Source organism: Anolis carolinensis, chromosome 1 (genome assembly GCF_035594765.1).
Source record: "Anolis carolinensis isolate JA03-04 chromosome 1, rAnoCar3.1.pri, whole genome shotgun sequence".
NCBI lineage: Eukaryota > Metazoa > Chordata > Lepidosauria > Squamata > Dactyloidae > Anolis > Anolis carolinensis.
In genome coordinates this window covers 283850252-283876734 of record NC_085841.1, presented here as the reverse complement: position 1 = coordinate 283876734, position 26483 = coordinate 283850252, and the positions used below count along the sequence as shown (strand labels likewise).

General features: G+C 39.7%; 1 protein-coding gene across 1 annotated transcript in view; it reads right to left on the bottom strand.

Annotated features, from left to right (window-relative positions):
• lgr4 (leucine rich repeat containing G protein-coupled receptor 4) overlaps positions 1 to 26483 on the bottom strand; it is a 118626-nt gene that overhangs the window by 50547 nt on the left and 41596 nt on the right. Inside the window, exon 2 of the mRNA XM_003225628.3 lies at positions 11796 to 11867. Coding sequence (XP_003225676.1) covers positions 11796 to 11867 — 72 coding nt within the window. The remainder of the gene's footprint in view (positions 1 to 11795; positions 11868 to 26483) is intronic.

The following is a 26483-nucleotide window of genomic DNA, read 5'->3' as shown; positions in this document are numbered from 1 at the left end:
TAGTCCACACTCTGGTTACATCCCGTATAGATTACTGCAATGCGCTCTACATGGGGTTACTTCTGAAGACTGCTCGGAAGCTTCAACTAGTCCAATCTATGGCTGCCAGATTGCTAACTGGAGCAGGGTACAGGGAGCATACAACTCCTGTCACACCAGCTCCACTGGCTGCCAGTCTGCTTTTCAAAGTGCTGGCCTTGGACTATAAAGCCCTAAACGGTTCGGGCCCATCTTCTGCCCAAATGTATCTCCCCCTACGAGCCCACCAGGACTCTAAGATCATCTGGGGGGGGGGCTGCTCTCAATCCCGCCTCCTTCGCAGACACGACTGGCGGGGGCGTGAGACAGGGTCTTCTCAGTGGTGGCCCTCAGGCTGCAGAACTCCCTCCCCAGTGACATCAGATCTGCGCCCTCCCTCACGGTCTTTAGGAAGACACTAAAAACCTGGTTGTGGCACCAAGCCGTTAACAACAGCAATAAGAGACATTTAACCATACGTGCAATGAAGAATTGACATTGGATTGGCCTTGGATTGACGCTTTCGTATTGTGTGATTTTAATTGTTTTTACTTGCAATGTTTTAATCTGTTTTTTACTTGGCATGTTTTAAATGCTATGGGTTTGACCATTTTTAATACTCTGTTCATTTTTGTATAGTATGTTGTAAACTGCTTTGGGTCCCCTAGGTGAGGAAGGTGGCATATAAATGATGTAAATAAATAAGTAAATAAATAAATTGGTTGGGACTCTATGAGATATTCATTGAAAAATTATAGCAAAATGTGCTGCAGGGTATCCCGCAAAAACAAGTTTTTGCAGTTTAATTAAATATTTTCTATGTTTTTATAATAGAATCAATTAGGAAATGACATTTATAACCCAAGAACAAAAATCATGGTACTTAGTGTTAGGAGCATGTGAGGACACATTTCCTTAACTCGAAGTGACAGAATAAGAAACACACAAAAAAACAGCGATATTTCAAATTTAAGGCATATGGAAAATGATATGTGCACCTGGAGAACTATGGAGAACTGTTATTTTTAATGTATAGCTTGCTTTTTGGTTCAGCAAGCTGAAGTCAAAGCTTGTGATTTGCTAAAGCATTCCCTTGAGACATTACTTTTCAGCTGATGTTGTGGCGCTATATCTTCAAATCTGAACTATGTTAAGGCCAATACTTCTATGATCAAATTACAACCCAATTTTCTTTTCCTACTGAATACCAATCAAGTCTGAAACTGATCAAAATACTGATTTTAAAAAAATTGGTGGACATGAGTGCGGTGTTGTGGATAGAAACTATAGGCAATCAATGTTCTTTGGAAGGAAGGAAGGAGCTTAGTGAAACTGCAATTGGGCAAACATCACAGATGAGGATAAAGAAATCACAAAAAGGAGAATATGAGACTAAAGTTAATCAAGAATTGATACATGGGGAAGAAGTGGCTCATCAGAGTACGATGGCTATTCCAAAAAGGTTTAAACTGATTTTAGTTCTGACATCCCAGTATTTTGAAAAGTATCCTATAGATGAAAAAGGAGGCGAATGTAGAGCAAAAATTGGAGTAGCCTACTGCAGCAGGTCCTAGACTCCTTGAGGACTGCATATTTTCAACCATTTATGCTAAAAAAAATTATATGCCATTTCAAAAAAAAAACCCTCTTCTGATAATAATAATAATAATAATAATAATAATAATAATAATAATAATAATAATAATAAATTTATTCTTATATCCCGCCCCATCTCCCCGAGGGGACTCGGGGCGGCTCACAACAATAATAAAAACAGTGACAAATTACACATTGTAAAATCAAACATGAAAAGCAGTCATACAATCAATACATACATCACATGTTAAAAACAAGGAGATAAAACAGTTCTAGGCCGAAATAGAGGGCTTCTGTAGCTTCGTGGCAGAAGTACTCAGCAAGGTATCAATAATCATGGCAGAACACTCTCTAATTAAATCAAATGGGCAGACAAATCAACCCCCAAAAATTAGTCGTCGAAGGCCCTCTGGAAAAGCCAGGTTTTAAGGCTTTTTCGAAAGGCAAGGAGGGTGGAAGCCTGTCTAATCTCCCTCGGGAGTGAGTTCCAGAGGCGGGGGGCCACAGCGGAGAAGGCCCTCTCTCTCGTCCCCACCAGCCACAACTGCGAAGGTGGTGGGAGCGAGAGGAGGGCCTCCCCCGAAGAGCGAAGAGATCGTGCAGGTTCATAGGGGGAGATGTGGTCTCTGATGACAGTGCATTAGATAATGCCAGCAATAACAGTGTCATGGAGTCTTCAGAGAAGAAAGACTACAATGTTTTAGTATTTAAATTTGTTTCCTGGACACACTTGGATATGTTCTCAAGTTATTTTCAACATTGCTTTATTAAACTTGCTTTATTATCACTGTTTTGGAACAAGAAGGAGTTTTTCCCTTGTGTAGTCGCATTCCCATTTTTCAAAAAGGGGGGGGGGGGAGAGGTGTGACTATTATCCAATGAAATAATGTATATTTGAAGTTTAACATTCCCAGTGAAATGTTTGATTCAGTGTTAGTTGATTTATGATACTCAACATTCAGATGTTTCACTCACTGGGATTACTGAACAACAGAAAAAGGGAAATGACATAGAAACACTGGTGAAAATCTTTGGCCCTACACAAAAGACTCCCTGGCTTTTCTTTCCTCCATTTCACCCTTTTGTGAAATCCCCAAAAGCCCCTTTCTCTGTTCCGGATAGTATGGTGACCCCCTTACTCCAACATATGGATGAAATGGCCTTCTTCCATATCTTTTATAAGTACACATGAGCTATGCAGCTGTACAAACATCACCTGAAGTTCAAGGAAAGTTTGCAAAACATTTACTGTAGCTGATATTTAAGTGGGTTCACTGTGGATTTTCCACAGAGAAACACTTAATATTATCCATCTCAGAGTACAGCGATTGGCCAATCTTAAAGAAGAAATTAAAGCAAGAGGGAAATCCTTGACACATTTACCAATTTGTTAGAAGAAGGTCTCAATCCTTTTAGTGTCCATCTAAAACCAGAGGCTGAACTGCTGACCTGGAATTGTCTCATAAACTCATATATAGTGTATGCTATGGACAAAATTGCTCAACCATGTGATCAGGATTGTAATCCAAGCCTGAGACTTACAGAGCATGAATACCAGGACAGTATAAAAAACTCAAGAAAATAAACAATACAAACTGACAAAATGAACTCAGTGGCTACTTGAGTCCACTGCCATGTTAGAACCAAGAATCATCTCAAAATAATAAAAAACAAAAAACAAATACAGTAACCTGTACAGGGCTATAAAGACTTTGTAAAAGAGGTCGGGAAATTGAAGCCAACCCCTCCCTGGATTTCTAACTTCTATATCATATTCCAGGTTGTTGCATATCCATGTTAACATTTGGAAGAGAACACACCTAATTAAATACTACGACAAAGTCCTTGGTGGTCTGCTGTTCCTAACAGACTTTGACCAATGCCATTTCAGTAACTTTTAATTACTTCCATATGAGTTTCTGTTACTGACAGAGACTTCCACTATATTCATAAATATTACAAGGTTCCTGGGGATATGTTACAGATAGTTTGAATTTACTAACCGAAAAACAGAGATGTAAGTAATGCTTAAAGCTTCCCTGATTTTCATCTGTGTTAAAACTGGGGTTTATTTAGGCCTATCCTTCCATTCATTAGCACTTACATTAAGTAAACAACCACCTCTTCAAAGAGCTATGAACAGAGAGGAGATGAGAAAACAAGCTGATAATATAAATATGGCATGGAGAAGTCTTGATTAACCATTAAACTAATTATATCTCTGGACTCAGGACAATGGGAGCTTCTAAATATAAACTAAAATGGTGAACACGAACTATGATTACTATAATATCTAGGCTTGAATAGTTCTCTGTGGAATTCAGGAAAAGCCAGATGGATGCAAAACTAGTCAGAGAAGTATGAAGCATTTAAATACAGTCCCTATTTCAAATCTGTCTCTTTATCCAGGTTTGCAAATTAGATTGATTTGTGATTGTTGGGGCCCTCATTTCATAAATGTCTATGTTTAGCAACTTAAACTCAAACTGTTATAAGAGTACTTTAATTGGTTAACAAGTGAGGGCCTGAATCTAATTATTTATTAGTCTTAACTAGAGCAGACCCACTGAATCAATGTGTGCTTGATAAGTCAATGTGTATGTAAATTCAATTGATTTTAATGAGTCTACCTTAGTTAGGACTAGCAATCAGATAGAGAGACCTAAGATTTTAAGAAACTAGAATTGCGTTTAACATTACAATGCAAATTTACACAAACTGAACTTCTAAAAACCTGTTTTAATTATTTTAAAATACGCTGAAGAGATACCTAAATGGTGGTGGAAAACACTATAAATAGCAAGCAGTTCCCAGAACCAACAAAAATTAAAATGCATCACTGTACAGAAACAAAAACGTTAATTTTTCATACCTTCATTCATGAATATTAAAAAAATCTTATCAGAGGATTGGGAAATGGTTCCAAACAACAACTAATTTAACACTAAGATTACTTTAAACAAGGATTGCCAAAAAAGTGAAAATTACAGAGGTTCTCAGTCAAGTGATTGTCTTCAAGCCTTTGTGGTTAGAATTATGTTTGAAAACATGGATTATATTTCCATCTTCCAAATCTCAGCTGTAGCCATATTTACTAGGTACAGTTTCTTATCAACCCTATTGCTAAGAGTTTGTGTTCTATCTAGAAAAGGTATGAGTAAAAGGAACCATGACCAACACATGCTCTTTTTGACCATTTCTATCCTGGTTATCTTCTTTCATAACATTTCATCTTAAGCTCCAAAGGGGCATTCTGGAAAGAAAGAGTAGAGATTACCTCCCTGGTGGGCATTCACATGCAAATGATGCACTGATTACAATGCAAAGAGCTAAATTAGGTGGGAGTTTTAGTCTGATTCAGCTGACTAATACTTCAAGCAATCAAACAATTGCTGTTGGCTCTGACAATGTTGCAGAAATCTGAAGAAGTTTCTTCACTTTTGGAAAAAAACTGTCCATCACAGACAGGATATGCTTCCAGTGCATTTGATGATTTTTCTGCAGGTGTAATCTTTTTCTATTTTCTACACCACAGATCAAATTCTTCCATCAGTGTGTCAGTATCTTGAAGGCATTCACTGTAAAGTTCTGTGCACTTGTTCGAATTGGATTTTAAATGGCCACAATTATTAGGGAGGAACACTTGCAGTTCCTGAACTACTTCCCTGTGCCTTGTAAACTTTTCTTGAAGCTGACTGCATAAAAAGTCCAGAAATGGGATGTACACATTTAGCCTATAATATTCCATTGGTGTTGATGAAGTTGCCTGCATGTTGCTTTTACAAGTCTGTCTTGAACAGATGGGAGGAATGCTAACTTCTCTACCCACAGACTCCACCACTGATCTTACTGTGTCAAAAGTTCTCCTGAAATTCTTTCACAGATTCTGTGTGCATCTTCTTGGCTTTTTCTAAGAATTGCCAACATATTGCAGACCACAGAAACTGTTTATATCTACTCTTTGTAATGTTTTGCTAAACTGAAGGAATGATGACAGAAGCTTTTTTAGAATGTGTATGGTAACTACAAATTCCGGAATTCAGAACAGCTAAAAACAATGTCCAGCTTGGGAAGAAGTCTTACTGTTTATAGAGGACTCTCTTTTAGTTCCTCAAGTGTTCTCACCACCACACTGGAGCCTCCGGTGGCCCAGGGGATAAAAGCCTTGTGACTTGAAGGTTGGGTTGCTGACCTGAAGGCTGCCAGGTTCGAATCCCACCCGGAGAGAGTGCGGATGAGCTCCCTCTATCAGCTCCAGCTCCATGCGGGGACATGAGAGAAGCCTCCCACAGGGATGGTAAAACATCAAACCATTCAGGCGTCCCCTGGGCAACGTCCTTGCAGACGGCCAATTCTCTCACTCCAGAAGCAACTCCGGTTGCTCCTGACATGAAAAAAAAAAAACCACCACACTGTCAACAAAACGTAATGTTGCTCAAAGTTTCACAAAGCGCCAACATGCTGTTTATTCTTGATTCAGTTCAACAGTTTCAGTCTGATGAATGAAGAAATTGCACATAGATTATATTGTTCCTTGGCAGTTTATGACAGGTGAAATGCTGCAAGTCTTTGCTAAGGCTAGATTTAGTGAATGAACACTGCAGTGGATATAGACAGCCATTGGATACTTCTGCCAAATAACTGCCTGTGCTCCATTAATATGACCATTCATATTAGCAGCTCCATCAAATATTACAAGTTCAGCTCAATTTTCCCAGTGTTTTCAAAATAATGCGTGCAGGTCCTCCACTTGTCATATCACTTATCTTCACAAAGCCTATAAAGCAATGGTTTTCACCCTGTGGGTTCCCAAGTGGTTTGGCCTACAACTCCCAGAAATCCCAGCCAGTTTACCAGCTTTTAGGATTTCTGGGAGTCAAAGGTCAAAACATCAGGGGACCCACAGGTTGAGAACCACTGCTATGAAGTCTTCCCTTATTCCTGCAACTATGACAGCAACGTACCTTTACTGAGAACGATAACTGTTCAGAGGTATTCATATCTAAAGTTTCATCTCCCAAAGCAGAGAAACACTGTTATACACTGCAGCTTGAAACATATTTTTTTACTATGTTGTCACCGCCAATGTCTATCAGTTCATTCTGCATTTGAAAACTACTATACTGGGCATGAATAGCTGAAGTTTTGAGATGACTTCTCAGGTCAGTGTCACCTGATCTAGCACGAGATCTCAACAAGGCCCTGAAATTACCACCATTGTGCAAAGGTTCTTCACAGGCAATAGGTCCTGAATAATTGTTTCCTCTTAGAGCCAGTTCTTGTCGGCCACAAAGGACAGTAGTTTCAACAATTGGCAGAAGTTTCTTTCTGCTTTCTTCTGCTTTCATTTATCGTGATGATGGGTTACATCAGAACATTTTCCACTGTGAATTAGCAAGAAGTTTTCAGTCAAACATAAGTTGTTTTAATTGTTTTCTCTTTTTTGGTGTACATTGAAGACTTCTGTTGCATTTTCCCATCGCACAAATGGCAGCAAATGCCCTGTGGCAGCAAAGCAAACAGTTTCTTCCAGAAAGGGCCCAACATGAGGTGAAAATATAGTCCTAAAGGCCACAGCCAGGATACCCACCCCAAACCAGGCAGTTGGCCACATAATGATTTATACTTCCAAGGGTGTGCTTGTGCCTGGCTCTGAGGCCAAGAGAGTATGACTGCACAGCTTGCAGAACTGATCTGATGTCTTCTAGTTTGTTAGGCCATGAGTCTGACCAGGCAAACCTGGAGTGCCTCTCAGATACAGGGGAAAACCACATGGCCTCCTCCAGAATGGCCCCAGCCTGAGGCAACAACAGCCCAAAGGCATGAAGGCCAACATGAGGTCTGATCAAAATGCAGACCTCAAAATGAAGGCTTTCTAATATACTGGCAAAGGCTATAAAGCTGAACACAAGGCCTAGAACAGGATGGACGCCTCCCAATATAATGGCAAGATTTAAGGCCTGAAACAAGAGAGCCCCACTAATATAGTTGCAAGAGCTAAGCCTAACATGAGGGCAAAGCTTAACTCCTAACATGGGGCATGCAATAAAATGTAGGCCTCAGTATGTGATGATACAGTTAATTAGTGGAATTGCTGGTACCTACCTGGGGCTGAGAGAGTGTGACACCTTCCAAACAACAATTCATTAAGCATTATTTTAAAGGAAGGAGTTGTCTGCAACCTTCCTCTGTGGCCAGAAATCATGGCTTGAGGCTGAGAGTGTGTGACTCACCCAAATTTATTTATTAAGAGTTTATTAAGAGTTTATTCTAAAAGGGGGGGGGGAACCTCTGCCACGATGTGCTTTTCCTCTCGAAAAGGGGAGGGCGCAAGGAGGGAAAAGCCTAATTCCCTGCCTCCTACCTCAAGCTGAAGCAAAGAGCAGAGGAAGGGGGCTGAGAAGTTTTAAATAGCCTGCAGCTTTGCCCCTGTCAACCGGCCGCACCAAGTCTGGTCTTCTTCATGAGGGCCTTCAAATTCCACCCTGCACCTTAGGATTTACCTGCCAGTTGTGGATGGGTCAACTTTATTGTTTCCACTATATCGGTTATTGCTGCTAATGCTATGTAAATTGGTGAAAAGGTTGGTAATAACAGTGTGACTAAACTGACAAAATTTGAGATAGTGTTTGCGTTCTGGGGGAACTCTTAATTTTTGCTTCTCATAGATTTAGCATGGAGATTTTGTTAACCAGTTAGAATGCATAAGGAAACCATTTTTTTTTACCTGAAAAATGTGTGTGTGTGTGGGGGGGGGGGGGTTGAACCCCTAACCCCTCTTCCTTTGGTTACAGGCTTGAGGCTATTTGTGTTGCTTTGCTTGAGGCTATTGTCCTTGAGTGGACCCATTTTGTATCAGAGGCAGTTCGGACTGAGTAGGTTGGTGAGGCTTTTTAAAAAAAGTTTCTGTGCTTCTGGGGATTTCAGTGGAAAAAATAAAACACTGTTACAGAAAGATCGGAGGGCAAATCAAGTCAAGCAAGATTTTATCTCCCCAGTAAGAAGAGAAAAATACATCTAGTTCCATTTATGTCCAGTGCTTTCTAATGATTAAACTGTCTTAATTTGCTATAGAAAAAGGTGGGATAAAAATAAAAGTAAATACATAAATAAATAAGGTGCACAATGATGCCGATCACACAACTGTAGCTATACCTGCTATAGAACTCAATCAGCTGTACCTAGTCCCAGTTCAGCAAATTTTCCTGAGGAAATAAATTAACTTGCTTAAACATTAAAGAGCTTATTAAAGAGCTTATTAGAGATTTTTCTTATACAGTAGAGTCTCACTTATCCAACATAAACGGGCCGGCAGAATGTTGGATAAGTGAATATGTTGGATAATAAGGAGAGATTAAGGATAAGCCTATTAAACATCAAATTAGGCTATGATTTTACAAATTAAGCACCAAAACATCATGTTATACAACAAATTTGACAGAAAAAGTAGTTCAATATGCAGTAATGCTACGTAATTACTGTATTTATGAATTTAGCACTAAAATATCATGATGTATTGAAAACATTGACTACAAAAATGCGTTGGATAATCCAGAACGTTGGATAAGTGAATGTTGGATAAGTGAGACTCTACTGTATTATCAAATTAAAAACATTATCACATATTATCTTTGCAAAAACACATGGCACTTTGAATATTCACAAATATTTTCATCATATCACAACAATTCTTCCAACCAGAAAGAAACTGTGTATAGTCAGCTATCTAATGAGCATGATTCTCAGAAACATGTTACCACCTTTTGACCAGTTACAATCCGTTTCTGGGTCCAATTCAAAATACTGGTTATGATCTACAAAGCTCTATATAGTAGATTATATCTGGTCTCTTCCAACTCTATGATTTTATGATCTCCCAATATGAGGATTGGCAAGCTCTGAGATCTTTGCAGGAAGACTTTCTCTCTTTTCCATCACTCCCACAGCAACATTCAATAAGGATATGAGAAACAATCTTCTTTATGGCTTCTTCAAGGCTATGGAACTACCTTCCCCAAAAGGAACAACTGTTATCTTTTCATTTTCCTTCTGCTGGTAGGCAAAGCTTTTTTTAGTTAGATAGGCTTTTGGTCATAAATTGATTATTGCATAAAGGATTCTAGTCTCGGTGGCATTCTACCTCTTACATTATGCTTCAAAAGCTTTAAATTCAATGTTTGGTTTTAATGTGATTACTTTTTAAATTGTTCTTCAATGATTGGCTTGAGTGTGTTGTGTTCTAATCCATGCTGTATGTCATCTTAGGCAGGATAAAAAGAACCAACAAAAAGTAACATTTAAATCAAAAGCCCTCCAGCTTATATTCTAATACAGGTTATATCTAATTCAGTAAGTAAAACTTTATTTCTATTCCAACCTATCTCCCCGAAAGGACTCAGAGCAGCTCACAACATAAAATGCAAACATTCAATGCCATAAAAGACAACAATTAATTAAGAAAAATTCAGTTCCTTGTCTGTTTTTTAAAGCTTCTGACAATTAATCAAGAGCAGCTGCAGCCCAAATTTATGATGTTTGTATTGAAATGATATACTACAGTATTGTTCATTATTCTGAACCACCTTGTTGTGCTATTTACAAAAGACTCCTATAAATATATCCACATCTCACGTCTGTCTTACTGGAATGTTATGTTTGAACAAATAATTCAAAAGAATAACAGTTTGTATTATTCTTTGTGTTCAACTTAATATTATCAAAGCTAGTACTAACTTAGTCCTGTCATTTACATAGTCATAGGCAATAAATAGGAAACATTTCTGGGTAACCAGAATGAAAAATCTTTGTAAAACATTTCCCCTACATCCCTTTAAGGCCAAAAAATACAAAATTATTGACATAGGTATGTGCCACAAGGCAAACTAATAAAAATTTGGCTGATCCCATCTACCGTTTTGTGGACTATAACTCACCGAATTTTCCAGATAGCATGGTCCCTGATTATGCTATCTAGGGTACAATGGGAACTGCATTTGAAAAAAAAAATGTGTTCTGCTCTGAGTAATGACACACCATTTGGGAATAACATCTTAGTTGAAGGATGAGAGAAAATGTGACCCTGCCAATGCTGTATAGCAATTTTGATCAGTTTTCACCACAGGTTATGAAGGCTAAGACTAGTGGGAGACGAAGTCTAGTATCAGTAGAAACACTGCTACTCAAAGATCCAGACCCCATTCCAATATTACTGTTTAGATCAGTGGTTCTCAACCTTTGGGCCTCCAGGTGTTTTGGACTTCAACTCCCAGAAATCCCATCTAGCTTACCAGCTGTTAGGAATTGTGGAAGCTGAAGTCCAAAGCACCTGGAGGCCCAAAGGTTGGGAACCACTGGTTTAGACTAAAGCTTAAGAACGTAAAAATAAGTGCTTGCAAGCTTGTTTGTTTTTTTAAAATAAAAAAAAAACAGATGGATAGGTCTGGTTTAGAAAAGATGTAACACACATAGAAATTGGCTGATATTGTAAAATATTACATTTTCTGCATTAAAAAAACAGATGGGAAGCTCTATGTCAATGAGTGGAAAACCCAAAGGGATAGTACAAAAATTTCTTTCTCATCCTCTTACAACATGACCTATTCTCTCCATGTATAGCCCACAGTTCTCAGTTTGGGCACAAACTTGAGGAAGAAATATCCCCAAATGTGGAATATTTAAGGACACAGAATACCTGGTGATCTCCAAACAAAGCCCAATGCTTACATGGTGAGCAAGACAATGCATTTTCCTATAAAGTTTTGCATTCTGTCTCAAAACATCCTGACCTTTCTCTTCCACCTATTCACATCAGCTGCATCTGTCCTAAATTTGGCTGACGGGAAGCACTGTGCTGCAATACATTTTATAGAAGCTATAAAATCAGTCTACACCACTCCATTTAAAGCAGTTGAAATTGCATGGGTTCTCTTGTTATCTTTGGATAACACCATAATTAAACTATGTCATCACTGCACAATCAAAATTAAAATAATTACAATTAAAATGATCCTATGTAGCTGGCAAGTTTGCTTTGAAGTTAAAAAATTTTTTAACCAGTAAGTACAATGCCTTCTTTGTTTGCAGTGAATTCTCTGCAAACAATTTTTTATTTTAAATGCATTTTTCAGTCAACCTTCATTCAGTCTTTTCACTATAAAACGATCTTAAGATGTAATACTTACAGCTCTTCAAGATAAGGGAAATTCTTGAATGCATCCTCAGGTAATCTTGTTATATTGTTCATACTGATATCTCTAAAATGTGGGAAAGAAAAAAAATCAGTTGTATAGGTAGAATGCATCGATCAGGCAAACGTGCTACTACATCTGAAGACAAATCTGAAGTAGCTGTCTGTGTGTGTTTTCAAGTTACTCCTTAACATATGCTCCATGAATTTCATGGGGTTTTCTTAGACTAGGAATACAGAAAAGTGGTTCTGGCTAATTTCTTCCTCTACAATATAGCTTACAGCATCTAATATTCATTGGCAGCCTTCTATCCAAGCAGCTATTTCTGTGATAATGGAAAATGTGATCATGGAAAATGCTATCTGGTAAAAACAATTTCTAATAGCCTATTTTCACCATTTGATCTATTTATGGTCCAAATCACACAAAATTGATTTTATACTATTTTCTTTGTTATAAGCTGTAGCTGTAATGAAGTAAGACACCAGATACCGCCCATAAAAGTATATACACACAAATACACACTAAGGAGTCAATCCAGCTTCTGAACCGAACCTAGCAACAGCAAGTCCTCTGAATCAAATCTTGAATGATTAAAATAAACACTTATCTAAATCCTACTGATTCACTGGGTCTACTTTATTTGGAATTCCAATTAGGGTAAAAAGTGAACTCGTTTTCAGAAGGCCATGGCATTGGCCATGTACCTCCCCCCCCCCCCCCAAAAAAAGAAAAAAGCTTAGCAGCAGAACCATAGCTTGTAGAATTAAAAAAACAAAAGCAAAACCAAACAAATATGGAGGCAAAGTAAGTCCATTAAGAGAGTACGCTTGGATTGATGACTGGCTATTGGGAACAGAAGGTGGGAATATAGAAAATATAATGCAATATCCTAGAAAAGAATATGACTGGCTGGAATTTGGCAAGGAGCACTCCATGCTGAAACATTGTCCTTTAAGGCCTAATTCATTTATTCTTTCTTGGAAAATTGAGCACCATACTAAACAGGAATAAAAAAGCAAGCTAACTTTTTATATGGCATGCTTTGTGTAAGATGCTTTGAAACATGATACAGAAATATAAAATTAAAGGCTGGACATAACAGAGGTATTATTGACTTGCTTTTCTGTGTTGTTCTATCAAGCTGTGAGGAAATGTTTGCCCTTATGAGATGCAACATATAACGTGTAGTGAAATAATGTTCAGGCTTCCCGAATGTGTACTTAATTCTCAGCTAATGCTCCCAAGATGGTTGCCTAAATGGGCTTTCTATGTTTTCGTAGTTATAGCATCTCTGTGTTCTTCGGTCAATAATCATGAGAAATGTGTATACAAACTCTAGCATACCCCTAAAGCGACTCTTGTAGTAATAGTAGTTATTCACTTTTAAAAGATACACGACCACCCAGCATTCAGGCATTCATAATGTAGCAAAGGTATATAAATGAATGCATTCAGACCTGATAAAATAAAACCCCTTAGGCAAGTGAAGCTTCTGGGATAGCTGACAAGAATAGCAGGAACATGCCTCGGCTCTACCACATTCATACTTTTCTACTGAATGTATGTGAAAGTCCCCAAGGTAATAGTTTTAAGCAGATTTCAATTTTAGTGCATTTGCAAACTTAGGCAAGTACCTACTTGATAGGTATGCAAAGCAATTTGTTTGTTTCCTCTTACAGCATGCCAAACTTTGGAGAGTATTTTTCCTTATGTGCACCATTGCTAATTGTATGAGAGGCTTACTAAGGGGAGCACAAGAGGCTAGAATACTACTGAAGTATTTATTTATGAGGGTTAACTGCTTCTCCAAAATAAAAATAAAAATAAAATTGCAGCCTTGCTTAGCTTTAATCTTAAAAACATAACACAAGTTTTTGGGAATCAAACTCCACCACACCACAATTTCAGTTTAACTATTATGAGTACCTATGGTATTCATTATTATTTCAAGAAACTAACACATCAGGTTCTCAGCTTTTAATGCATCATATTACTCTTGTCCTTCCCCAATACTATGATAGATATCCACCATCAATTTAAACCCCTGGGTTTATAAGATTAACAGATATATTTACACATGGTAGATTCTCACGTTGTTCCTGACACCAAAAAAAAAAAAAGATAGAAAACATAAGTACTAACACGAGAAACTGAGTTTGTACTGCTCTTGCATGTATCATTTTTGCTGAAACAATCTGTCACTTAAACAGAACTTGTTACTACAAAATATTATTGCAGGGGGTTGGACTGGATGGCCCATGATGGTCCAACTCTATGATTCTATAAACTTAGAAAGTAATTCCAAAAATTGCAAGACTTTCTGATGTACATACAGGGAACACAATCATAAAGCTGTCTGGATGAAATACCATAATGCAGTGTAGTTCATAGCTTGAAGTTTATTATTAATGTACTGGTAGTTTTTCCCCAATTAAATATAAAGGTAGTGAGTAGTATGACAGATATTGACCTACTGTTTACTGGCTTTCTTCTCTCAAACTCCTCTGCCAACAATTTGTGCTAAACAGATTTTTGTTGCTGCTGCTGAGATTAGCAAGCTTCAATGACTGAAATGAATGGGAGATATTTTAGCAAACACTAGAAAATAGCAACTGTGAAAGTTGCAGATTTGGCACTATTTTGATACAAGAATGAACAGCTGGCATGTCCACTCCGGTAGAGTTTTGAAAAATGGATTGTTTGGGTTATTTCTGTCTGAAACAGGCCAAACACAAGCGTTCTAGAAAATGACAGCATAGGGAGAGGAAAGAAAATGCCTTACTGTAGAAACTGTGATCCTCCAGATGTTGTTAAACTGCAAATCCTAGTAACCTTGGGCAGCATAATCAATGCTTGCAGTTGTCATCCAACATAATCTATTACATGGTTCACACCCCAATGCAGGTATCAGACAGGGAAAAAAAACATGGGTTCAAAACTCATTTCCTTCTTTGACTTTCACATTTTTTTATTTGTCACCTTAATTTAACCAAGTCAGATTGTTTCCTCAAGTAGATGGCTGTAAAAGCCCCTTCCCGTTTTGGAATGCATATGCATTCATTCAACTAAGCAGAAGGAAATATGAAGGTACCTTAACAATCACAAAGAAATAGATATGTGTGAAAGCCATATTTTAGTAGAAGCATGCTCCCACTCTTTCAGAAACACCCCCCCCCAAACACACACAGTTTGAAACACCATTTTATGAACTGAGCTCTAAGAAAAACATTTTACATATGTGCATCTCAAAAGAACACTTTAAAATCCCCACAGTATTTTATGTCTCACACAGGAATTACTTCATTCATGACTGGAATGCAGCATCTGTTTGAATGGAAAATAAACCGTTCTTTCACAGTAACACAACTGTTTGGGAAAAATATTGTAAAAAGGCACTTTTTGTCAGTATATACCACACAGCCAGCAGACCATGAAAATTCAGCAATACACTTAGAAGCTGTTACATTCCCACACTGATTTAAGTCAATACACATTAGAACATCAGGGGTGAATGAGGAAATAGTATTCGGTGAGGGCAATCTATCCCATTAGCATGCATCTATTCTCATATGCACAAAATTTTTTTTTCATATATACAGTACCACTTTTCTGCTAACGCATTATTTACCTTGCTATCTATTAGTCATCCACAAGCAAACAGTCCTGAACATTTTCTGTGTTCAAGTAATACCACCAATAACAAAAAGTGATTTTAAGTGGAAGCATTGTCTCATTTTAAAAAACTTTACAAAATAAAAAGTCACATGCTAAATTAGTATATAGATGGCATCACACCCTACACCAACACCATTCTGGGGTGTCCAGATCTGACATCTCTTCCAAAGGTAGCAATATGTTTTATCTAAAGAGGATTTTCCAGTATTGACAAACAGTTCTAATGCATAGCGAGACCTTTTTTATAAATCTTCCTCCCTCCAAACACTCTAAAATATGCCATGAATTCCTAAATCCTACATTTATGCCTGGATGTTTGATGAACCTTCTAAAGAGAATTGGCAATTGGCACACAGGGATGCTGCATTATGAAGGAGGGATCAGAGAAACCTGAATGTGTACCACCTGGTATGAACATGAACAGTGTCTGTTAGTGCAAAGTTGCCACTGTACCACCCATAAGAACAGACACTAATAACAATGCACATTGCATTATAAATGAATAACCGCAGCCTATACTTCCAGAAGCTATAGGTGTCACTGGATAATTAAACCACATCCATAAAGACTATCAGCTACTCTATCCAGTGCTAGAGTGAAACCTGGCAGATGTTCTAAAACAGCCTTGACTGGATGAGATGACAAAAACAAAAGCGGCTCCCTGGGAACATCCAAGTGTATTTTCTTCACTTTGAGCTCAGCAGGTGCCTTTCAATATGAAATTTGGAATCAAAGGCCTGAACTCTGCTGCAAGTCGCAAATAAAGTAGATATGTTAGATCACTGGACTTTATGAATTGACTCATTATTCAACAACTAATTCAACAGAACTACTCTAATATGGATGAACAATAGGATTTGTCCTAACACAGTTTAAAAATTGAAGGATTTACCTAAGAAATCTTGAAATCAAGAGATATTAGAACAGCTGTAGTGCTCCAAGGGGTATAGCGAAGAGGTTCCCAGCATGTTAACTGGGGGCAGGCTAACTCTGCTACAAGAGCTCTAGAAGTTTCCAAATAGCACCTGCACAAGGGGCAGGAATAACCCACTTTTGTGAGTCACAAGTCCATCTACACTGCCAGATTACAGTGCAGATTTACTGCACTGAACTGGATTATATGGCAATGCAAAACTCATATAATCAAGTTCAAAGCAGTTGACCTGCATTCTGAAACTATGGCAGTGTAGATCCAGCCACAGAGACCACAAGGAAGAACCAAAGTTCCTCCCCAGACTGGAAGGTCCAGGATTCCATAGCATCAATGAGCCATGATAATTAAAGTAGCATCAAACAGTTACTACTCAGAGTAGTAGCCAATACATGTTTTTATGAATGTTGATATATGTTAATAATTTTTAATCTGATTTATAGTGTATTGTATAATTTTTATATGTGTGTTTATTGTAAGCCGCCCTGAGTCCCCTCCCAGGTGAGAAGGGCGGGATATAAATGTTGTAATAAATAAATAAATGATACAATATCCAAAAACAATTTAAAAGATATATAACAAATAATAAGTGAAAAATTAAAATCAAACCAATTAAATTCTATATGTGAGGATTGAGTATGTTTTATAAACACAACTTAAGTTTTTTAGAATCAAAATGTAAATGGAAGTACTTCTGAAACTGAAAAGCAAAATCAGCATTTTCAAAGCTTGCTAAAAAGGCAGTCTGATTTTCCTTTTTTATGAAGCACAGCTGAGGCTTTTGCTTTAGAACATATTGAAAAATATCAAGTAAGTATCTAAAACAGCCACTAGATGGCATTCTGAAACCTTTTCCTGTTCCCAAATATTTTGCAACCCCCACATGTAGTTACAGAGACCTCATAAGGGGTCGGGACCCACAGTTTAAGAAGATTTGATATAAACAATTTTCTTGCTGAACCAGGCACACCAACAGCATAAAATCTTATCTTCTAAATTACTTGTTGCTTTTATTAAACCAAGAACAATTAACCATATCATCAGCTATCTAAAGCAAAATGTTAAGATAATGGTCTCAAAATTAATTTAGATTTGCATTAAAGGCTTCCCTGAGGCAAAGGTATACACAATAACTAGAAAAAAGAAGCTCTCTTATCAACACTTTACTATGAAAATAAAGCAAAGAATTATCCATAAAAGTAATATGTAGAGATTTAAACCACCCATAAACATTTTTCTTAAAAACAGGGTGATGTCTGTGAGTAGACTAGGCATAGCCAAGGCACTTTCTCTACATGTCCAAAGGCATGTGCCTTTTAGAGCTAATATTATTATCAGCAAAGATAAGCAGCCCCAGATAATAAATTATATTTATTCAAAACTAGGTTGCATACATTGGGGTCCATCCAAGACAAGAGTCTAAACTGAAACAAAAACCACCAGGATGGACTAAGGAACAACAGATTTAGGCTTGGACAAATCACTCTCTCCTAATTTCACTGTTGGGATTAATGTCCTTTGTGCAGTTGTTCTGGAGAAATAACATCAAGTTATGTCAATTCAGGACTGGAAGCCAGTATGGAGTAAAGACTAGGACTCTGAAGACCAGAGTTTGGATCCCCTTAGGAAAGTCACACACATTCAGCCTCAGAGGAAATCAAAGGCAACCTTCTCTGAACAAATATTACCAAGAAAACCAGCAACAGATTGCCTTAGAGTTGCCATAAATTGGAAACAACTTGAAAGTACACAACAGCAACTGTAAACTCTATAATTACTGCCCAAATGAAGAAATACAACTACAATAAATTCTCAATTTTCCTCACCATTCATATTAACCTACAGGACTATTCTAATTTGAAGAGTGGTAACCTAGTTGAAAGTGTTCCTATAGGGCAGGAAGAGTTTCATTTGCGGCATAGTACTGATATAGTTTTGGAAGCTATGTTCCTTTAGTAGTAACTTTCTACAAGTATGTGTAGTGTATGACTCAGAATCCATCTCTATAAAAAACTGGTCTACAGGATCCCAACAGATGTTGTGCCTCCTTCTCAGTACAGTACAGTCTCACTTATCCAAGCCTCACTTATCCAAGCCATTTTTGTAGTCAATGTTTTCAATATATTGTGATATTTTGATGTTAAATTCGTAAATACAGTAATTACAACATATAATTACTGCGTATTGAACTACTTTTTCTGTCAAATTTGTTGTATAACATGAAGTTTTGGTGCTTAATTTGTAAAATCATAACCTAATTTGATGATAATTGGCTTTTCCTTATTTATTTCGTGTCAAAAGCATTGGTACAGCAAATACATTTCAAATAATGGAAATAAAATAAAAAAAGAAAAGAAATCACAAGCAACTAAATAGTTTTGGACCAAAAGCAGGCAACAGCAACCGCATTGTCTGTAGCTTTAAGGCTGTTCCTTAATCCCTCCTTATTATCAAAGATATTCACTTATCCAAGCTTCTGCCGGCCCGTTTAGTTTGGATAAGTGAGACTATACTGTATTTCAAAAAAGTTATTTTTTTAAAAAAGAGAAGGGCACTGACTGCTTTCTTTTGTACATGGGAGGTGTGCGTCCTTCCTAAAACTGTACAAGCCATAGAGCTGATGGTACTTTTTGATTGTACCACACTGTTATTGTTTTTGAACTTTTTGATTTGCTCTTTTTAAAATGTTTAGTGTGGATAGATGTTAGCCATCTTGAGTCCCCATGGGGAGAAAGACAGGATAAAAATAAAGATAATAATAATATTTATTTATTTATTTATTTATTTTCCCTATTTATACCCCGCCTATCTCACTCCGCAGGGGACTCAAGGCAGCTTACACATGGCACAATTTGATGCCCTAAAACACATATAAAATTAAAGCTTGAAATATTAAATATTTTAAAAAATTAAAACACAAAAATTTAAAACATTACAGTTGAAAATCACGCCATCCAAAACATTGTGGTCTAAAGCCATTCCGAGGTCATTATACATATTAGACATCCATTATTGCACTGCACAGTTATCCAAAAGCTTGATCCCAGAGCCAGGTCTTCACTTTCCTTCTGAAGGTCAAAAGGGAGGGGGCTGATCTTATATCGATGGGGAGGGAGTTCCACAGCCGAGGGGCCACCACTGAGAAGGTCCTGTCTCTTGTCCCCGCCAGCCGCGCTTGTGAAGCAGGCAGGACTGAGAGCAGCACCTCCCCAGATGATCTTAATATACGAGGTGGTTCATAAGGGGAGATATGTTCAGACAGGTAAGCTGGGCCAGAACAGTTTAGGGCTTTGTAGGCTAAAGCCAGCACTTTGAATTGTGCTTGGTAACAGACTGGCAGCCAGTGGAGCTGGCATAACAGGGGAGTTGTGTGCTCCCTGTACGTCTCTCCGGTGACCAACCCGGCAGCGTTGCAGTAATCTATTCGGGATGTAACTAGAGCGTGGACCACCGTGGCCAAGTCAGACTTCTCAAGGTACGAGCTCAACTTGTGCACAAGTTTTAATCTGGCACTGCAGGGATTCCAGGCTCAACGATGAATCCAGGAAAACCCTCAAGCTGTGAACCTGCATCTTCAGGGGGAGTATGACCCCATCTAACACAGGCTGTATCCCTATGCCCTGTTTGGCCTTACGACTGACCGCGAGGACCTCTGTCTTGTTTGGATTCAATTTCAATTTTTTTGCCCACATCCAGTCCGACACAGCTGCCAAGCACCGGTTCAGGATCTGAACAGCCCCCTTAGGGACAGGTGGGAACGAGTGACAGAGTTGGACATCATCTGCGTACAGGTGACACCATACTCCGAAACTCCGGATGATCTCTCCCAATGGCTTCATGTAGATGGGGCATGAAGCATGGGGGACAGTACTGATCCCTGTGGGACCCCACAAAAAATGGTTGTGGGGCTGAGCAGGTGTTCCCCAACAATACCTTCTGGGAACGGTCCTCCAGGAAGGACCGGAGCCACTGCAAAGCAGTACCTCCAAGCCCCATACCCATGAGGCGTCCCAGATACTGTGGTCAAAGGTATCGAAGGCTGCTCAAAGGTCCAGCAGAACCAACAGGGACACACTCTCCCTATCCAGTTCCCAGCGTAGATAATCTACTATGTCGACCAAGGCTGTTTCATTTCCGTGTCCCGCCAGACAGCTCCAGATCTAGATAATCCGTGTCTTCCAAGAACACCTGGAGTTGTGAGGCCACCACACGTTCCAAGATCTTGCCCAAAAAGGGAAGATTGGAAATAGGCCTGAAGTTATCGAATTGAGTGGGATCCAGTGATGGTTTTTTCAACAGCAGTTTTATTACAACCTGTTTTAGGCTGGCTCGAATCTTGCCTTCCCAAAGGGGGGCATTAACCACCACCTTCACCCACTCTGCTAAAAACCCTCTGGCCTGCTTTACAATCCAGGATGGGCAGGGGTCTAGGATGCATGTGGTTGCTCTCGCCTCTCCAAGCACCTTGTCCACATCTTTGAGCTTCACCAATTGAAAAGAATCAATCAAAACTGGACAAGCAGGTGTTTATGTTACATCCTCAGACTGCCGTTAATATGGTGTCAAAGTCAGAGCAGATCAGAGCAACTTTGTCTGCAAAGGACTGAGCAAATGCTTCACAGTGGGCTGCCGAATTGTCAGGGGTCCCATCTTGGGAGGTGGGATTTAACAATCCTCTGACTACTCGAAACAGCTCTGCCGGACAGTTCTTTGCGGATGCAATATTAGCTGCAAAGAAAGATTTCTTTGCAGTGTCTATTGCCGCAGTGTATGTCCTCAGGAAGGCACAAAGCCATGTTCGGTTTGACTCGCTCGGCTTCAAATGCCACATGTACTCTAGTCTCCTCTTCTTTCGCTTCATCGCTGCCAGCTCCTCGTTGAACCAAGGAGATGGTTTAGCTCGGCTATTCCAGAGGGGACGTTCTGGAGCAATCGTGTCTACTATCCTAGTCATCTCCTCACTCCAGCGAGAGACCAGAGAATTGACAGGATCACCAACCAAGGTGGCGGGAAACTCCCCAAGAGCCGTCAAGAATCCATCCCGATCCATAAGCCTCTTGGGGCAGACTATTCTAATTGATCCTTCACCCTTGCAGAGGTTAGGGGGCAAAGTAAGCCTAAACCTGATCAGATGATGGTCGGTCCATGAAAATGGAGCAATGGTCAGCTCTTCCACACCGCCACCCTTCTCCCATCCCTGGCAGAAAACCAAATCTAATGTGTGTTCAGGTCTGTGGGTCAGACCAGATACCTGTTGGGACAGCCCCAGGTTGCCATGGTGGCCATGAAGTCCTGAGCTGCTCCAGAAAGGGTGGTCTCAACGTGGATGTTGAAGTCCCCAGCACTATGAGCTGTTAGGACTCCACCACCAGCCTGAGATCACCCCTGCTAGCTCAGGTAGGGAGACTGTCATGCAGCAGGGTGGTCGGTACACTAGCACAATCTTTATTCTGTCCCGGTCACCTACCATCAGGTGGACACATTCAAAAGTGGTTGACTGCAAGATGGGGCACCTGATCAGGGAGATGGAATCCCTATAGACCACTGCGAACCCGCCTTCCCTCCCTCCAGATCTTGGTTGGTGCTGCACAGAGTAGCCTGGAGGGCAAAGCTGGGAGAGATTAACCCCCCCCCCACACACACACACACACACACCCAGCCTCATCCAACCAGGTCTCCGTTATGCATGCCAGATCTGCACGCTCATCCAGAATTAACTCCTGGATGGTTCTCATTTTTTCCATTAACAGACCTGGCATTCAACAGCACCACCCTTAATTTGGAGGGACCACCACCCTGGGTACTCAGTTTTCCCTCACCAGGAGTCTGTTTTAGATCTACAAATACCCTTTTACATTCCCTAAGCCGATTTAGTGGTCTCCCTTTCCCATATCTCCCCCTCCCCATTATTACTCCTATGGGGCCCCCCAACCACTGGAACTTCCCCATCCCCCATCCCAACTTGCTCTCCTGCCTTCCATCCATGGCTCAGTAGTAGTTGTTAAACTTGATGGCTCTTCATTAAAAACTGGATCTCCCTTCCACTCATTTCCCACCCCTGCCTTACAATCTTCAAACCCCTCCAGCCCACCCCAGCCTCTTCCATCCTCACAAAGTGCAAACATAATTGCTAGATACAGGGGGCTGAAGAGCAGCGTGAGACATAGGTCTCTAGATCTCAAAAGACTATAAAGCGCAAGTATGCAAGAGTCTATGACGTGCAGACAGGTAATATAAGAGTCTATGAAGTGCAAATTGGTTGTGCTGTAAAGTGCAGCCAGTGGGTAGGGTTAGCAATTAAAGTGCCAATAGTTAGATCAAGTCTTAACAGTGCAATGTCCAATAGCAATAGCAGTGTAAATGGCAGTGTAAACAGGTCCAGATCTTCATTCTCCCACTCCTTAGGTCTTACAATTGATAGATTAAATTTTTAGATAGAAAGCCCTCCTCCCAGGATATCAATAGATAAAATAAACAATCAAGTCCTCATACCAGCAAATAATGAAGAGCCTTCTAGGGGGAACAGCAATGTTGAAAGTGGAAAACCAACCCCAACAGTGCCAGCAGCGATGGTGAGCTGTAGTTCTCAAAGGCCACAACAATAACCTTTGCAATGGCAGACGATAGCGATGTTCCAATAATCGCAGTACAACTACAACAGCAAGGTGGAAACGCTGGAGGGCACCAGGGCAATCGGAGGCAGCAACAATGCTGAGACGAGGATGATTGAGCAGTCAGGGAGGCACTGGGCAGTGAGAAACGACAGCAACTGTAATGGATGGCGAGTAGTAGCTGAAGCAACAAGAAGGCCTCCAGGAAAAAAGGGGGCCTCTAACAACAGCGGTGGCAGCACGAGTAGAAGCCTTTGAAGCCTCTGAAGTAACAGGCACTGATGATTAGGCGCTGGCAGCCTTGGAAGCAGCCAGCCACAGATGAAGAGCAGCCTCAGATGGAAGGCAGGCTGCCACGAGTAGAACAGGCAGGCAGGCAGGGTTAGGCCGAGCAGAGCGGCTGGCCGTGGGGCAATGGTCGGCCCTGAGAAATTCAAAGCGAAGGGAAGTGGTGTTAGCTGCAGGGGAAATACAACTCCCCCCCCCCCAAGCTGGTCATCAACGATGGAGAGGTTGGGGACCAGCAGTGGCCCTGGTGACAAGAGGTAAGTTCAAAAGCAGCAGCAGTTGTTTAATATAGAGGCGCAGAATGGGGAGCACGTTCTAGCCGCGTTGTAATGGCGGAAGGGGAGCAGGAAAATGTTCATGAATCTGAGGGTGAGTTGGAATCGGAGGAGGAAACTTTGCAAGTACCCTTATTCCAGGAGGCGAAAGGAAACAGAGCAGAGACGTCATTCAGCTAGATTAGCTGCCAGAAATGCAGCTGAATAATTAGGAACTGCCCTAGTAGCTGTGCAGGGACTCAGAGCTATAAAGCAGAAGCAGATGCAGCCAGCTATTGCTGGTAACAAACTGACTCTAATGCCTTCACTTCACTCTCCTTGTGCCTCCTTTGAGTCTGCATCTGGATTTATTGCTGTTTCTTTAAAGTAAGACAGCTGTTTGATTTGGGAGACTACCAGAGACTGTGTTTGCCCTATGACTTCCTTGTTTCTTTTTGCATTATTCCATTGAATGTGCTATACTTTATGTTTGCTGAAGTAAAGCAGTTTTCATTTACTTACCATAGTGTGTTAAGGTTGTTGAGAGACAAAACTGGACATCCGCTCTGGCTTATTATAAAAGTAGGAAAGAAACTTATATAAGCAATGTTTATGTGTAAGTAATTAATGGCAATTTGCATTTTGCCAGGCAAGAAGTTAGATCCATTTACTTCCTGTGATTTACTATAAAAGCAGCAGATGCCCACTGAATGTAATAACTAGCCCACGAGTCATTGTGTAGAATTAAATACTACTTATTCACAGCATTCTGCAAAATATGGCATAGCTCTGCCTTTTCAGAGCTTTCAGATCAAATGTATTTTACAGCTGCAAAGCAACAGTCAGAGAAGAAGGGTTCGTGGCTTCAGTTCAAATGGGCCAGGATCCAAATGATTTTGGATAGTATGAGGTATGGTCATTTGTGTATGTCCATACTATATGCAACAAAATTCATCCAACTTGGGAGAAACATAAAAATAACCACAGAAAGAGAAATCACAAACAGACAAATTAGAAATGTGCTTTGGTAGATATTCATCGAAGCCATGTCCTACTCCTGCTTACTTTAGCTCACTCAGCCCAAACATTGCAACATGTATGTATTCCATTTCTTGTCATACTATGTCTACCTTCCCAGATTCATGCTTCTCACATTCCATGTTCCTGAAATGTGTTCTGCAGATTTGGACCTTCTCTTTTACCTCTGAGCCCATCAGCAGCTGAATGTTCTTTTGGCTTGAACTCAGTTGAGCCAGTAACCAAAGTGCTACATGTACCTGTCCTCTGTTGTATCCCATTAGTTCACTAAGTGCCTTCCTATCTGGGAGGATCATCTTCTGGATTAACTCATCATACGGCTTTCATGGTGATGACATTCAAAAGGGGTTTACCATGTTTTCTTCTACACAGTAGAAGCTTTGGCTATGCTGTCACTGTTGTCTTTGAGAGTACCCCTGCCAGTGTCAACTTCCACTACTGTTCCTGCCAGAGCAGACAGATGCAGCCAATGAGGCATCAACAGCAGAGTCAATTGACCCAGAGTCAAATTTGTGCCTTGCAGCTGCTTAACCCTCAGCTGTCCAACCACAGCCCATCACTTGAAAGAGACAATAAAATCAATCTAAATATACAACAACCACAATTTCAAAATTAGAAATCGTACCAACACTTTCATCCAGTGCCACCCTTGAACAGATGCCCATGTATGCCAAGGACCTTATGAAGGCTCTGAACTGTGCCTAGAAGTGAGAGCCAAAGCATATTTCAAAAGGGTAGAATGCCTGAAAAGGCACATGGAATGGGAATGGGAATATGAAGACAAAAGCTTTATGAAAAAGAAAGAAAATGAACTCCTTGAGCTACAAGAGTTACAGCAGAAATTGGATCAGCTCTCCTGGACATCTTCATGCCAGCAAACTGCCATCTGTTCACCAGTCTTTTCTAAGCACTACAGCGGATAAGGGCGGCCCATCTACACAAATCAGCACAGGTCAGTATTGTCCAGACTAGGCAGCACCTTCCTCAGAAAGATATTCAGAGTTTTCTTTGAATTTTGGGAAGGAGCACCAACGTTTAGCAGAAGATGCATCAATTTTGTGGCCACGTAGAAATCAGTTTAACCTAATGCACATAATTTTATTGTTATTTTTTGTTATTTGATTGTGCTGTATTTTTGTGTTTTATATCTATGTGTTATTCATTGTTTACTCCGTTTTCTGTATTTTATTGTATTGCGCTTACTGTATTATTTATGTTCTAAGTTGCCCCGAGTCCTCTGGGGAGAGGGGGCGGGATATAAATAAACATTGTTTAGTTTGGCTCCTCAGAAAAAGCTTATCTGACATGGGAGACCCTACTAGCACTGTTACCATTAACACAGCTTCTTACTTCACAGGAGCACTCAATCTCATCACCACATAAATTTAGCTACACTGTGAAAGATAGTACCATGTACAATGTTTCTAAAATTGTTATAAAAATTAAGAAGACTTGTGTAATCTGCCTCTCATACTTTCAGACTAACTAGAGAAATGTATGTACTGTACACATATGGATTACTCCTATATCTAATGATGCCACACTCTGGATTGAAAACAAGTTACACCCAGACTGAAAAAATATTGGGGAAGGAACACTAGTTATTAAATAACTATGCCAAATAGTACTTAAACCCCCTCAAGACTAATTTGTAAGCTTTCAAAACAAGAAAGTCAGGTGCTTCCAAACATTACATACGCACATGATGGTAAAAGTGATACTAACAGAAGCCTATGTAAGCAGATTTATGTTTTAAAATCCCTACATGTTTCCTTTTTCTTTACTTTCTTTCCTGTTTATCTGATCTTTTAATGAAGAAAAAAGTGTTTCAAAAACTTGCCTTTAAAACCCTGTTACATGTTTTATTAAGCAAGCTTGACTT